The 15282-nt window shown below is 44.7% G+C and overlaps 1 protein-coding gene across 2 annotated transcripts in view; it reads right to left on the bottom strand.

The window, feature by feature from the left end:
* SH2D4B (SH2 domain containing 4B) overlaps positions 1-15282 on the bottom strand; it is a 118315-nt gene that overhangs the window by 57075 nt on the left and 45958 nt on the right. For both annotated transcript variants that reach the window (XM_065551795.1, XM_024106938.3), the window contains exon 5: positions 2563-2773. In XM_065551795.1, coding sequence (XP_065407867.1) covers positions 2563-2773 — 211 coding nt within the window. The remainder of the gene's footprint in view (positions 1-2562; positions 2774-15282) is intronic.

Raw genomic sequence — 15282 nt, 5'->3', positions numbered from 1 at the left:
CCCAGAAGTTTGATTGCCTGCCGCCGAACCAGCGCGTAAGTATAGACAAGCCCTGAGAGTAGCCTCTGAACATCTTTTATAACATCTGGTTTGTTTTAAGAGCATGCAACTTGTACAAATAGATACATCTTTGCTAAAAGAACACAATAAACAACCAATTTTTTTTCCCAAATACCTATTTTTGTAGGCAGAAAAAAAGTAAAATAAAAACAGTGCAAACACAGAAATATACGCAAACCAATACCAGAGTGTTCAAATTAAGTACATGGAAAAGCTGCTCTGACATTATGATAACAGAGAGAGTGCATGCTATCCACACAGGGAAGAAAGCAAACTACACATGGAGGCAGAGTTAATTCCCCCAGATATTGCTGCTTTTAAAGATTTTATATGGGTGGCCTAGACAGCTTACCCACTCCTGTATCCTAAAGTCCAGAGCTCACTTCTCTCTGATTCTGTTTAAGAGTGAAAGATAAACAGTTCCCACAAGGCTGTTTGGAGTCCTGTTTAAGCATGAATTAAAAGGGCTGGTTTTATAGCAATTTTCTGCCTAGGGCCAAATCATGAAATTGCTCCCAGTTGATTTCTACACAACTACAGTAGACAAAGTGAGCATGGTAGGGGCAGGAGGAAAAAAATTAAATACAACCACACAGATAGAGACAAACGATGATGAGTAAAAGGAACAAAACGCTTCAACGCACAGAGAAAATCAGCAGGGAAAAATAGACAGGAAAGAAGGATGAAGGGAGGAAATAAAAACCCAGACAAGCTTTCCAAAGAACATAGAAGGTGAAAGAAATAGGAATCTCACACAGAAATAACATCATTTTACTATGACTTTAGACAGCCCTGAACTGAAGAGGCAGTGCACAAATTTGCACCAGCCCAGGATTACCCTCAGGAAGCACTGTGACTCACACTCACCCCTCTAGAGATACTGTGCTAACCCCCTTTCCCTTGCTCAAGGGAGCAGTAATCTGCTGATGTCCACACCAGTAGCAGATTACAATGCACCCCCTACATGCTTAGCTGCACTGGCCACCTCACTGGAGGAACAATACTTTGACTCTGCCCCTTCTCCCTCTGTTCACCCACCTGCCCTCCCCACCCCACCCCCCATATGGGGAGTACACACATACAAAGTAGCTGTTATTCCTATGCATGCAGATCCAAGTTCTGGGTAGCCTGTACAAGGGTTTAAGGAGAGTTCTTACTCCCCTGATTCCCTTCAGCAGGTATGTTATCTGAGTCACAATCTAGTCATACACAATGACAAAAAGATGCCTTAAGAGATAAGAAAAACAAACAATACCAAATTTTAAACATAGATGTGACTTGGAGATGGATAAACAGCTTTGGACAAGGGTTGGATAAGGATTTTTTCAGGTCTTCTCAGCCCTACTTGTGAGTAATTCACACCAAACAACACCCAATTCTGTAATAAATAACTCCATTTAGAAAGCAGAGAACTTCAGGCTGAATTATAACCCCTAGTTTTCGAAATTTACTGTCTTTATTAGTGTGTTTATTACTTTATTTCAGAGAAGATTCTTTGATGTAAGTGGTTTGGGAAAATAAAAATAATGAGAAGATTGTTTTGACAAGTGGCTTGATGGCGAGTGTAGAGATCCCACCGTATTTCAGACAGAGCAATTTTGATTCCTCAAACTGGGAATTTAAACAACCCATCTGCAGTGAGTTTCCGTATCTCACATAACAAGACAAAGAGATTGCTTGTCAAAACAGAACACAAACCCCAAGCAGGAGGGGACTGAAGTCCTTTTGGTGCTGCTGGGCTGCCAGACATCACAAGCACATTGACTAGTAATCACAAAACTTGGCAATAAAAGGGAAAATAAGAGTTGAATTACTCTTTCTTCCCTGAATGTGCATTTTTATTTAAACTTTACCACCTTGCCCAGTTCACGTTATCTTGTTCATCTTACTAAGCCTAATTAATAATGTCAGATGGCAACATATATACCCACAAGGAGCGACTGATAAATTTCACAGCAGATGGGGTGCTGTGTTGGATTGTTTTTCACTTCTGGAATCCACGTGGTTTACGAAAGAGACAGATGAAGGATCAATAGGTTTAAAAAAAAACCTCAGAAGACCCTTGATTTTGCCATCAGAAAACTCAACTGAAACTTAGGAGGTTGTCCCCTCTATAAAATGTGTCAAAGAGCACTTGAGCAGCAGTTATTTCTAGGCTGCAGGGCTAAGGTTTGCTTGAAAATTTGTTTGATTCTCTCTCTATCCCAGCCTTGCATTCTTATCAAATCATTGACTTTTTTAAAGACCCATCTTTTTGTAGATGCTAAAAGAGCCTTTTAAAAACAAACACCATTTAATTGACATTATGCACTCGGTGCATTTTGATCTTTTTAAAACATCCCCTTTCTATTCAGGCTCAAGAGCAACACTGTGGAGAATCTCAAATAAAACAAAATTAAATTAAAAATAAAAAATCAAATAAAAGAAGCACTTGTTAAAATGGGGGTGAAAGCCCATGAATGGAGGATCAATTTTTTTGAGTCACCTACAATACAAACGAACCTGGCTGGTGTAGTGAGCGTCATTACTGGGCTAGGACTGTTGCTGTTCAGCTTTATCTCTGGCTCATTATTCAGGTTGATCCCCTTGAACAGGTTACTCAAGCCAGCCACTTTTCCTTTCTGGATGGCTCGTAAGGATTGCCGTCGATATTCATCCCGGGCCCTGCGTGCTTTGTGGCTCCTTTCCTCATCTGCAGCCTTTGAGCGGCGCACTGGGTGGGGAAGAAAGTCATTTGTGTTTTAGAAATATATTCATGGCTCTCTACCCTTTTCTTTATAGAACAATTATCTACATTCATTCCTCTCTATTACCTGATTTTAAAAATATTCAGATTCCAACACACAAAATACCACCAAAGGATTGAAGAATGGTTTGGCTAATGTCCTTTGCAGTTGTGTAAAATAAAGGAAATCGAAACTCTTATTCCACCTCATAAATTCACCATGGCCAGGGCTGGGCAGGAATTAATGCTCTAAATTCCAACACTGCATAGTATATTAGGTATGTGTCATGGAGTCACTGGGCCAATGCTCTGGAACTACTCCATACAAAGCCAGTCAGGACTCTGGTGTAGCATGCCTCCTCTCTCTGAGCATACTGTCTCCAGAGCAATAACCTTACACAGCTTTGACCTCCCTGGGTCTGACCTTGGAGCATTCAGCATCCCCTTCCACACCATGCGCTTCCCGCAGTGAGTCCGCCCGGGTGGGACTCCTGGAGAAGCCAGAGGGCCCTGCACCCCAACTCCTTAGTCAGCAGTGACTCTCAGTCAGTGTGTAGAAGAGAAAGGTTTATTAGTTGACAGGAACACAGTGTAGAACAGAGCTTGCTATCACAGAAATCAGTGACTTTCATCCACGTCCATCTTGGGGACTCCTGGGCCAGATGGCCTAGACTCCCCCTCTTCCAGTCCCCCAAAGCAGACTGCCAAGCTACCAGTGATCCGACCTCCGATACCCCACCTGTGGCTCCTCCTCCTTCTCTTTGTCCTGCTTCCCGGGCAAAAGGTGTCACCTGGTCACACCTCCATCCTGGGTCTCAGGTTACATACGTGCAGACAGCTGGGCAGTCTCACCTGCCCCGAGGGCCTCAGCAAAAATCACACATCCAATTCCCACCACCAAAATATTGGTGCAGTACACAGGGAAATGGAGGTGCACACAGTATTAGTATAGGACAGTAAGACTCACATACAACATAACAAGATGAATAAAATCCCACTTCGTCACAGTATGTCATAGGGATACATGCCTCTGAGGCATCAGGTATGGACCCACAGTTGGGGAAAGCATACCAGGCTTGGACACTGAGACACAAGTGGTCCAATCTCAATGGTCAATCTTTTGAGAATGGGTAGAGTAAAGGTTAATAGCAATAAACCATTACAAGGCATGCATTTGATGCCTGCTTGGGCTGCATTATGAGAAACTCAGTCTTTGGCTTCATGACTTCAGATACCAATGCCCTGTTCAAGCAAAACACTGAAGCACATGCTTAATTTCAGCACATGAGTAGCTGGATTCAATGGGATTATTCACCTGGTTAAACAAATGATTAAGTGCTTTGTTGGATCAGAGCTCAACAGCATACCGTTGTGAGACTTAATGCTCTTAGATTACGGCTCCTTAAATTGAAATATTCTTTAGAATAACATAAAAATAGTTTGTGGGATACATGCAGGGTATCTTTCCACTATGGAAAGCAGTTCCTAGGAGAAGGATCACAGAAAATACTAGGCTAAAGTTTATGAACACCCTTTCCCTACTGTTTTGAGTATATTAATGTTTTTCTTTTTAAAAAATAAGTTCCCTGGGCTACTTTGATCCCTTCTCCACCCCCAAGTGCTACGCTGCCCTTTCACCGTCTGTGTGAGTCCCAGCTGCCTGTCACTTTCAATACACTTGGTGATAAAAACTAAATTTGGCATAAAGAACGCTTCCAATTGTGGGGGTTTTGTTTGGCTGTTTTTCCTCTGTCTCACTCCCTCCCTCCCCACCACCACCACCACCACTTTTTAAAAATAGAAAATGGGTTAAAAGTGACAGAAGGGACAAAGGACACCTTGTGCTTTGGTAAGGCAGTATAAAATTTGAGTCTCAACAACTCGAGAACCAAGCTGTGTAGTAGGGGTATGTCTATACTGCATTGTACAACCGGATCTGTGGCACCTAGGCTTGTGGACTTGGTATTTCCGAGCCCACTCCTGAGCATCCACCCAACAGGGTCGGCTTTATGAACTGCGAGGCCCGATTCGAATACCCGGCAGTCTGGGGCTTCGGCAGCACTTCGGCGGCAGGAGGTCCGCTCTGGGTCTTCCGCAGCACTGAAGGACCTCCCCCACCACCGAAAAGCTGCTGAAGACCCGGAGCGGACAACCCCCTGCCGAAATGCCATCGAAGACCCGGAGCGGAGCGCCGCCGGGTGAGTAAAAAAAATTTAAAAGATGCCTAAGGCGCGGGAACGGGGCCCTCTTAAGCGCGGGGCCCGATTCCGGGGAATCAGGGGAATCGGCCTAAAGCCAGCCCTGCCACCCAGCATTGTAAAACTTGATTTACAATTACTGGACCCAGGTCTCAGCTATGCTATTGCATCCATACTGCACTATGCAGACCTTCTGACCTGGGTCTAGCAGCTTGATCTGCGCCCACACTGCAAAATGACTGGGCTTGGACCACAGTTTCAGTGGGAGTCAGGTTCTGATCCACCACCCGTGAGCAGGGCCCTAGGACCTGGGTTCTGATTGCTTGTTGATCTGGATCACACTGATTTGCATGTGGACAGACAGGGAGGTTGCTCTCAAACCTGAGTCAGAATTTGGGCTTTGCAGGTAGTGTAGACATACCCTAACAGAGTCCTATCCTCTGTGGATTGTGGCAGAGGGGACACGTAACCAGAGGGGATGAATAACAGATTTTTTTAAGTCAGTGGCAATTTTGAAAAGTCAAAAAAAAAATCATTTCCAGGCTGAATAAAATGTTTCATTTCAGCAAAATCTAAACGTTTGGCTTCAATTTCTACCATTTTAATAGGTTGTGGATTTTAAAAAAATACGGACATTTTAAAACAAAAGGTTGTCTCAAATAAAAAATAGTAATGTTTCATTTTGAAAATGTCTAAACATTTAGATTCTTTCTGATTGTCTCCCTCAAATGAACAACTCAGCACAACCGACAAGTTCAATAAATGATTTAGTGTTGCTGAATCTGCATTTTTTCACTGAAAAAAAGTGGGCTGCGCTAGCATATAAAATATGCATATCCATAATCTGGAATGATGAGGCTGCTATCCTTGGCTGAGGCCACCAGAGGCAAAACATCCATGACTGAGGCCTCCTGAGCACTCTTCATTTCAAACTTGTGTGTTCGAAAGGTCAGAGTTAAGAATTTCACAGCTGTTTCATCACTGTTTTACAACTGGGATAGTCCCATAAAGCAGAAGCTATTACCACCATCACTAGTGTGAGGTTAAATCAGTTACCTGCCCAAAATGAGAATGTTTCCTAAAATTATGAGAGCCTAGAAACAAAAGGGTATAATGAAAATGGTTTTGTTACCTTAACAATAGAGGATATTAACTGTGTCCACTAGAAGTCTAAATATTTTTATTCTTATCACACCTTTCTCTCATAGTACTTTCCAATGGCTGCTAGCCCTATTGTCTGCAATATGTTGTTCACTTACTCTTAAGAAAAAGTGTTCCCCCATCAACGAATAGAGGAGCAATACCCTTTCAGCCACTGCAATGCACAGTATACACATATTTGTTCTAACTCCAAGAGCCCTCTTCTAAGCCAGAATACTCATGGCAGGATTGATAATTGCTACTGGAGGCAATAGCTTGATTCTTTAATATTTGCTTCGCTGGATGTTAAGGGTTTGTTTTGTACTGGAATAATTTGCCTGCCTAAAGATATTTATGTCTCAAAAAAACATCAAAATGGGGCTCAAGGCACTAAAAAAAAAAGTGAGTTGATAAATGAATACTCACTGTGCAGTTCTTAGTGCATACAAGATTTTTGAAAAGCAAGGAAGGCTCTGCATGTGTAGTACATAGTTGTGTATGCAGCACATACACTACCTCTTCTCCCTCCGCAGTGATACCTGTGACTGGCAATGCGCGCATGCAGGTATTCTGCTAGACAGCCACATTTCATGAGGCTGCTTGCCTGCTTCAGGTTTTCACCTTGAGGTGAAATAAGCATAAGTATATATTGATTTATGTGAATTATGGAAACACTCAATGGAGCCAGGAAATAATAAAAGAAAGAGCAGACCTTGCAAGAAAATCTATAAGCAAACAAGGGACCAACGAATGTCCACAAACTTTGGAGGTTTAGTAACATCAAAGGGGTGTGCTGGAGTGGAAGCAAATAAAGAGATTGGATTTAATAAGTGATCCAAGAAAAATTATCCAGTTTCAGTCTGGTGCTTTCATCTATACACTTGGTAGAATTACAGTTTGGGTAAATACTTTGGGTCTATCTAAAAATTCACCCTGAATTTTCAGCTGGGTGGAGTACTGAATTACTGCATACTATGGAAAACAGAGAAACAGTTTTCACTGTTCACCCTACAGGTGAAGTGATTCCTATATATAATTTGAGTGGGGCAACAGTATTACTTGGAAAGCTTTTCTGTTTTATCTTTAAGAATATGAGGCACAAAACACTGGTTGCTCTAAATATGGTCATTGTCTTTGTAATAATGCCACCAGCAGCAATGAAGATAAGTCTTAAGTGCAATGCTGCATGGTCAGTAAATAATGTTAGGGAACAGTCATCATTTGTCACGGCTGTATCACAGCTAGAACCAGAGTTCTGAATACAGCAAAGAATCTTGAGTTCTCTAGGGTCCACTGGTATAGACATATTGGACTTCCCTGGATAGCCTGCCTATATCTAAGAAGAATGGCAAGAAAAAAAGCAAAAGCATCTACATGCTCCATTTCACTCAGCCATAGACAAGTACTTCAACAGAGATGTGTCTACAATCCTTACTTTGGTTAATACTTCTATATCGGTAGGGGCCAGTAACCTAGACTACATTTTCCTGTTCATATAAAGATATTGTAACACTTTTACCATCTAGGGAGTTGCCCTCTGTATGAAGAGTGGCATTCTTAAGCAGAGTGGCATTGTTTGGAATGGTTTAACATTAACATGTCTTTTCCAGAGAAACTATGGTCTCTGACTGACAGTTCTTCCTCCCTCTTATATTTTATCACATATATTCATAGTGACACCTGGGCTGAATTCTGTCTTTTTGTGTTTTACAATTGTCCTCACTACAGATTTCTTAACAGAAGTAACAGAAAAACTATACAGCAATACACATGGACTTGCAGGGCCTCCTACTGAACATTCTGTCAGTAAGAAAAAGGCACAGTTTTCCCTGTCTCACTTCTCAGAGAAAGACAGGATTTAAGCCTCCCAACACCCACAGATCCCTGAAAAAGTTGACAGAGGCTCTATGTCTTTATAATTGTTGCAGGAGCTGTACTGTCATGTTGTCCCTAGCTTCCACTGACCTCCCTCTAGGGAATCCACTGAGGGGGAGAGGGAACTCACAGGAGCTAATGATCCAAGGTCAGTGGCGTTAAATTTATTCCTGGAATATTCAGGGCCAATGAAGGGAAATGAAAGGGTGGGGAGAGGCCATCTGTGGTCCCACCCTCTCCATAGCTAGCTGACTCAAGGCAGTCAGCAGGACCATGCAAGTCATGGGGTTGGTCCTCACCTTGCTGTGCCTTTCTGTGCACTCAGAATGCCACTCATGGAAGCATAAGGGTGCATTTGGCCCTGTATCTCTAATACTTCTTGTTTCCTTGTCCTTTGCATACAGCTGGGTAACTAAATCCTTATTCTCAGTGCCCTACCTGACTCTGTTGCTTCTCCAGCTCTTTATGCTGGGGTCAAGACCAGCGCAGATATTGTCATGCTGAATGCCTATACATGCAGCAGCTACAATCTCTGCATCACTTGTTATCTTTCAGAACACATTGTAGCCTTCCATCTCCCACCCTGTCAATAGGAAGGCAAAAGGAGCTTGGACGTCTGGTATTATTCATTGTATGAATGAATGAATGATTTTTCCTGTTTGACTGTCCGGAGATACTACAGGTTGTGTATTTTTAACACCTCTCTGCCACTGTGCTACAGGTTGTGTATTTTTAACACCTCTCTGCCACTGGGCATAAAATCATCCATGGTCAGACTAAAGGATCTATCTAATAGTCTCTTCTGGCCTTAAAGTCTCTGAATCACCAGCATAAGTTGGCCTCTCTCTAAGTACACACCTGGCCACGTGAACATGCGCACACATCATCAGTGCATCCCCTTGTGTTACGATACAATTGTGCAGAGCTTTTCTCCTCCAGTACGTCTGCAGGCCATCTGTCTTCATACATCACTCAGCCTTCCAGCTGAGAAGCAGGTAGCCCAAATCCCTTCCTGGGTAACAAAATACCCAACTGTACATCCAAATAAATATCTAAACCAAAAATTCTTCTACCCCTGTTGGACTGCATGAAGCCCTCTGCTTCTTAGCCCCTACTCCTGAGCCCTACAGAGCTTCTCTGATGCAGCTTTCTCCCAGCAGGTTTTCCCTACTGCCTCCCCAATTTGGGGACTCTGGCAGCTTCCCTTAGGGATCTTCCTGCTACTTACAGGTCCTCTCTCAGCCCCCCTGCCATAGCCAGCTGGCTCCCTTTGGGTCTCTTCCAGCCTACCTTCCCCAGATCCTTCCCAGAGAGAGAACTCCCCTGGCTTGTCTCTCCTGGTCTCCTCCTAGCCTGAGCTCTGTTTAAACAATCCTCTGCCTGATCTCCTGCAGCTGGGGTCAGACATTATAATTACATCTCCATCACACACAGCTAGAGGATAGCTGTCTGGCTACAGGCAAGGCTGACCATGGCTTGCCTTAAAGGGCCAGCCAGCCTGTGACAGACCCTCATCACCATAGTGCCTGAGCCCCTCTCCATTATTAATGGATGCTATCCTCATATCTTCCCTGTGAAGCAGGGAAATATTATCCCTATTTTACAAACTGGGAACTGAGGCAACAGGGTAGATTTGCTAAGGTCACACACAAACCTGTGGCTGAACCAAGAATCAAACCCTGGTCTCAAGAGTCTGAGTCCAAGTTCACCACCCTATCCTCATCCTTCCTATTAGGTTACAGTATTGCCAGAAGCAAGGGAGGGCACATTCGCCTTCAACTCAGGTGTGATGGACAAGAGAGAAGAATCTGCTCTAGGGTTACCATATTTCAAGTTACCAAATAGAGGACACTGCCGGGGGGTGGTGGGGAAGGAGTTGGGGAACTGGAGGAGTGTGTGTGTACTGGGAAGGGGTATTTGGAGGAGGTACAGTTGGGAGGTGCTGGAGGGGGTATTTGGAGGGTGTTGGGGGGGTGTTTTGGGTGCGGATTTTGGGGGGTTTGGAGGTGGTACCTGCAGCCACACACTCAAGGTGGGGAGCAGTATCATGCTCCCTGTCACAGTGGCAGGGCAGCTGGCACAGTCCAGGGACACAGTGCCAGCCCGTCAGTCCTCCCTGCAGGCCTCTCCCCCACCACAGGGTGGGGAGCTGGGACTTGGCCCTTTCACTCCTCCTAGCCGGGCTCTGAGGCCCTGCGGCGGGATTGACTGCCTGGCTGAGAGGCGCTTATCTGGCGGGCCAAGCCAGGGTGGGTGGGATCCGGCAGTCAGGGCCGTCCCTAGGGGGAGGTGGGGCCCAGGATATAGGCTCCGAGTTTCTATTCTGCTGGGGGGCTCCCCCTGGCTTCACCCAGGACCCGCCCCCACTTCTCCCCTTCCCCCAAGGCCCCCCCTCACCCCACCTCTTCCCACGCCTGCCCCACCCCTTCCCCGCCCAGTTCCGCACCCTCCCTTCAAGCACGCTTCGCCCTCGCTCCTCTCCCCTCCCCGCCAGCATCTCCTGACACTGCAAAACATCTGATCTGTGACAGGCACTGCGGGGCAGGGGGGGGCACTGATCGGTGGGGCCCGCCAGAGGGCAGGAGACGCTAGTGGGAGGGGAAGGTTTTGGTAGGGGAGCTCCTCCTTGCCCCCCGTCCACCTGCCGCTTGTCTCCCATTCGGCTCCTCACCCCACTCGCCCACCCGCCTCACCTCCCTGCCTGCGGGGCCCCACAAAGCGGGTGGCCTGGGGCAGTTGCACAATTTGCTATACCCAAGGGACAGCTCTGCTGGCAGTTGTGGATGCAGGGGAAGGACCAATCGAGATGTGGAGATGGCTCTTGCTGAACTGCACCATCTGCTCCACAAAAATCCCCAACATTTCCTCTTATTTGAAAAATCCACCCGGATGGAGGGCGGAGGACCAAAAAAAAAAAAAAAGAGGTCATGTCCAGGAAAACCCAAGTGTATGGTAACCCTAATCTATACAGTCTGTAAGAGTGAGACCAACTAGCCTGGAACCTTGGAACAGAGGAGCTTTTGAATCTGGGCTGAGATTTGATTTGGCCTTAGTTATTCCAGATCACTTTACCAGTCCCTACAATTTTCTAAACATGCCAAAGTTATCTTTTTACTGAAAACAGAGCACTGACTTTTATATTTCCATGTAGACTCGGGAAAATCCCTCTTTGCAGTTCTGACAGGATTCTAACACTAGATCTTTTAATACAGATGTGGATTAATTCATGCAGTGCTGGGACTGAACTCGAGTGAGTCACATCATTTGCGAAAGATTAGGAGCTCTCCATTTTTTATGGTCTATTTTGTGCTTTTGAAGCACTATGAGTCACAGCTGGAGCAGGGTGAGTTCTGCAAAAAAATGTGCCATGAATATGCATCCCAATTTTAAAAGCTTTTGCTTCAGCTGTGCCCTTGTTAATAATTCTTAGTCTGTAGCTTGTTTATGAGTAGTTCATAATGACTATTTAATATTCAAATTCAAAATTCAACATTTTGAGTACACATATATGTCACATGGTATGTTTCTGTTCCCCTGTTGGAAATTGACTTCCTATAAATATTCTGCAGTATGGCTCCTGGTCAACAATCTGCTTATGTTAAAGCTGTAAAGCTATTCAACAAAACACTCTAAGGCCCATTGAAATCAATGAGCCTCAAGCACGTACTTAAAATTAAGCATGTGCTTAAATGCATTGCTGAATAGGAGCCTATTTGCTTAAAAATCATTCTTTTAGCAAACATTTCTGCCAGTAAACATGTTCACATGAATTTTTATGGAAAGCAAACACAAAAAAGTTGTGTTCACACAATCTAAGCAAATTCCCTTAAAAATTCAAGCAAAAATGTACAGACTTTTTTGCAGTAGTCACTCTGCTCTCATTAATAATACTGTAATACTGTTCACATTGGAGATTAATAGAACTGGTCAAGCAGTGTTCGATTAACATAGTACTCAGTAAATTTTGCTGTTTTCCATCAAATAATTTATTCCACAAATAGATTTTTGCAGTATTCAATCCCACTTATAGATATTAAACAATTTTTCCATTGGTATTTTACAAGTCCTTTGTTTGCAACTATGCAACAAGCACAGATCACTATAGAGACTGGAACATAATACTACTCTTGAACACTTTGAGAATCTATGACATGGATTTTATTATGGTTAGGAACAAAGTTGAGCAATATCTATATATGCCTATCTCCCAAACTAACTCCACTTCTTCTTAGTCTCATGCTATTATTAGCCATTACAAGCACACTGAAATATGGACTTGGTTCACGCTTTTCCATTAATCTTATTCACATTATTCCATTAATACACTATTCTGCTAATACACTTGTACCCTTCTATACTTGTATCAACTCACAACTGCTCTCCAAGACATTCCTATCATATGTCCAGCATGTGAAATCTAAATGTATAATTACATTTATAACGTCAATTGTTTTTTATAGTGGCAATTACTCAAGATATTCCACACTAGACATTTAGTCTATTAAAAAGCACTAAAAATATGTATTTCAATTAACTATAGCAAAGTGACACTACAGCAGTTCTAAGGGCTTTTTATTGTTATTTGGCACAATCAAGTGAACTGAAGTGAACAACAGAAACTAAAATTAGCAACACTTCGTCTATGCCTATTGCTTTGGCAATAAACAGCTGAGAAATAATGTGATGATGAGAGATGAATCCTCATTCCTTTCTAAATTCCATCTACTAAATAAATTAGTAGTGTCATCAATATCATTGCTACATTTGCCCTCCACAACAGATGCACTAGCACTGCTGCTCCTCTTCAGCTGTGACCCCTGCTGCTGCTGAGTGCAGGGGGCTGACTTCAAGAAGAACCTGGCCCAGCTCCTAATGGATAATGTGGCTTCAACAGCAGGTGCAGAATGGCAAAGATGCTAATGCTGCATCTGACAGTGCCTCCTTTGCGTAGGCATGTGCTTACTTATTTATTTATTTAGTATTTAGGACAGAGGCCAAACACAGTTACTGCAAGCCTAACAGTACTGTAAACTTTTGCTACAATGTTGCAATGGGGAGCCTAAAGCCTGAACAGAAACAACCACCTCAAGAGTGGAGAGAGGCATTCAGGAACAAATTTTGAATTTGAATGCACGGTGGCATTACACTCCTTTAGATTTCCTTAGACCTACTTTCACATATGCAATCTAAATGTTCCTATTAGTTACTTTTCTTGCTACGCTCCCCTCTTCCAGCCCTCCCCACATGAGTTACACTAACTTATGTAAGCGGGGAATGGTCCCGCTATTGTGGGGAACTTTCCTGGCTTCTGCACTACCCCGGTGAAGTGGGCTAGTGAAAGGATCTGAGTCCTCGCTCCCACTTCCTTTACCCAGAGGCCTCCCTGCCCTTGAGGACTCCCCTTCCACTCTCCTGTCTGGCAGAGTCCTCGTAAACCCCGACAAGGCTGGGCCCAGGATTCCTGGGGGTCTCGACCCCCAACCCTGCTGTGGTCACCCAGGACAGGGGCTAGGGTGTCCCCACTCCAGGGTACTCTCTCTGCACTGGGCACCTCCCTGACCCACTCATCATTTCATACAATTTAAAGCAAATACAAGTTATTTAATTAACAATTAATTTAAAAAAAGAATAAGGAAAAATGAGAAAGGTTAAAGGAAAACACATCACCCCGTTCTGTGGCAGGGAACACTACAAACAGTGTCTCTGGAACATCAGGGCAGTTCACAGTCTGTTCCTTGTAGGTGCCAGGCTCCTTCTCAGGCCCTGGCTGTGCTGCAGAGACGCTGCGGGTTGGACACTTGCTCTTGTGGTGGCCACACGCTCTCAGGCTCTAGATGGCAGGACCCTTCTTCCCAACATCGCCCCCGCCCTGTCAGGGTTACGATGCCCCCCAAGTCTGGCCTGCAGGGCCTCTTGGCTGAGGCGTCTCCCTGCGCTGGGCCCACTGCCCAGGGTCCCCCTCACTCTCCCCAGCTGCTCACCGCACCCAGCTCTGGACTGCTCCAGCTCCAGCTCCACATTGCCTCAGCACGGCTGCTGCTGCTCTGCCTTCAGCTCCCTGGGCTGCTTCTCTGGCCTCTCTGGCTCTGGTTGCTACGGCTCTGTTCCCAGGACAGGTCTGCTCTGCAGGCTGCTTCTGTGACTGCTCCCAGTTCTGACCTTCTCCCTGGCTGCTTGTCTGGCCCCTCTGGCTCCGGTTGCTGCAGCTCTCCCCGCAGGGGAGGTTTGCTCTCTCTGGGCTGTGCTCTGGCTTTGGGGCTGCAGCTCTGCTCCCCAGCTCAGCTCGGGCCCCTGCTCTCTCCTTAGCTCGGCCCCACTCTGTCTGACCCAGGCAATTCCAGTTCACATGGAGGACAGGACCCCCTGGCCTTCTGTCATGCTGATTAGCCTGCCCACCCTGTCAATCAGGCTGACCTGGAGCACTGGCCTCTTCCCATTGTTCCTGGGGACTGTCAGTCTCAGGCTCCTGATTTCCCATCGACCCTTCCCCCTTTAGTGCTGGGAGCTAGCCAACCAAAACACCCCCACTGAGTGTTAGTAAGGGGGCAACAGTCCCCTTACATTCCCCCTTGCTAAAATTCTGCCACAGCCACAATATTCACACCGGTACACTTAGACCTGTTTAGACTCAGTGGACCTGATTTTCCTATCAACAACACCAGTGTAAAGAAGGAGTAACCTCATTGACTTTAATGGACTTACACCAACATGAAACTGGTGTGTGAGGTAAATCAAGCCCAGAGGGACAAACTTAGAACTTAAGTGACAGGTATGGGTGTAAGTTACTCATTGGCATGTGGCCATGATGCTAAGTAAGTTGAAGAGAGTCTATGGAGGACTAGATGGCATCCGAGTTTGTGAGCATACAGTTTCAGGATAAGAGAAGACAATGCAAGTTACACTAATTTAGATTCCCTCCAAAGACTCTACTGTGCTACAAAAATAAACTCTTGCAGACAATGTGCATCAGAAAATGATGAAATCAAAGCGGGGTTGATTGACCACAATCTAAGTGCAGACTAGGAAAACCTGTGTTCAGAACCATTTTGGAAACCCTGGCTGAAAACTGCTTCCTTTTTTCCCCGTTGCTCATTTTCCCTCTTCTCCTACCACAGTCCTATACTGCAGCATTAATAATTTATTTTATTATTTTAAAAACCGAACAAATTAAACACAGTAAAATTTGTAGTATTTTGTTATGTTGTCAATTTCCATATGCAATGTTTTTCTTTTGACACCAGTCTTACAAATTTCCTCTGTTTCTGTATCTACCATCCGAGTGGG

The sequence above is a fragment of the Chrysemys picta genome, chromosome 7 (assembly GCF_011386835.1).
Source record: "Chrysemys picta bellii isolate R12L10 chromosome 7, ASM1138683v2, whole genome shotgun sequence".
Taxonomy (NCBI): Eukaryota; Metazoa; Chordata; order Testudines; family Emydidae; genus Chrysemys; species Chrysemys picta.
This window is presented reverse-complemented; position numbering and strand designations above follow the sequence as displayed.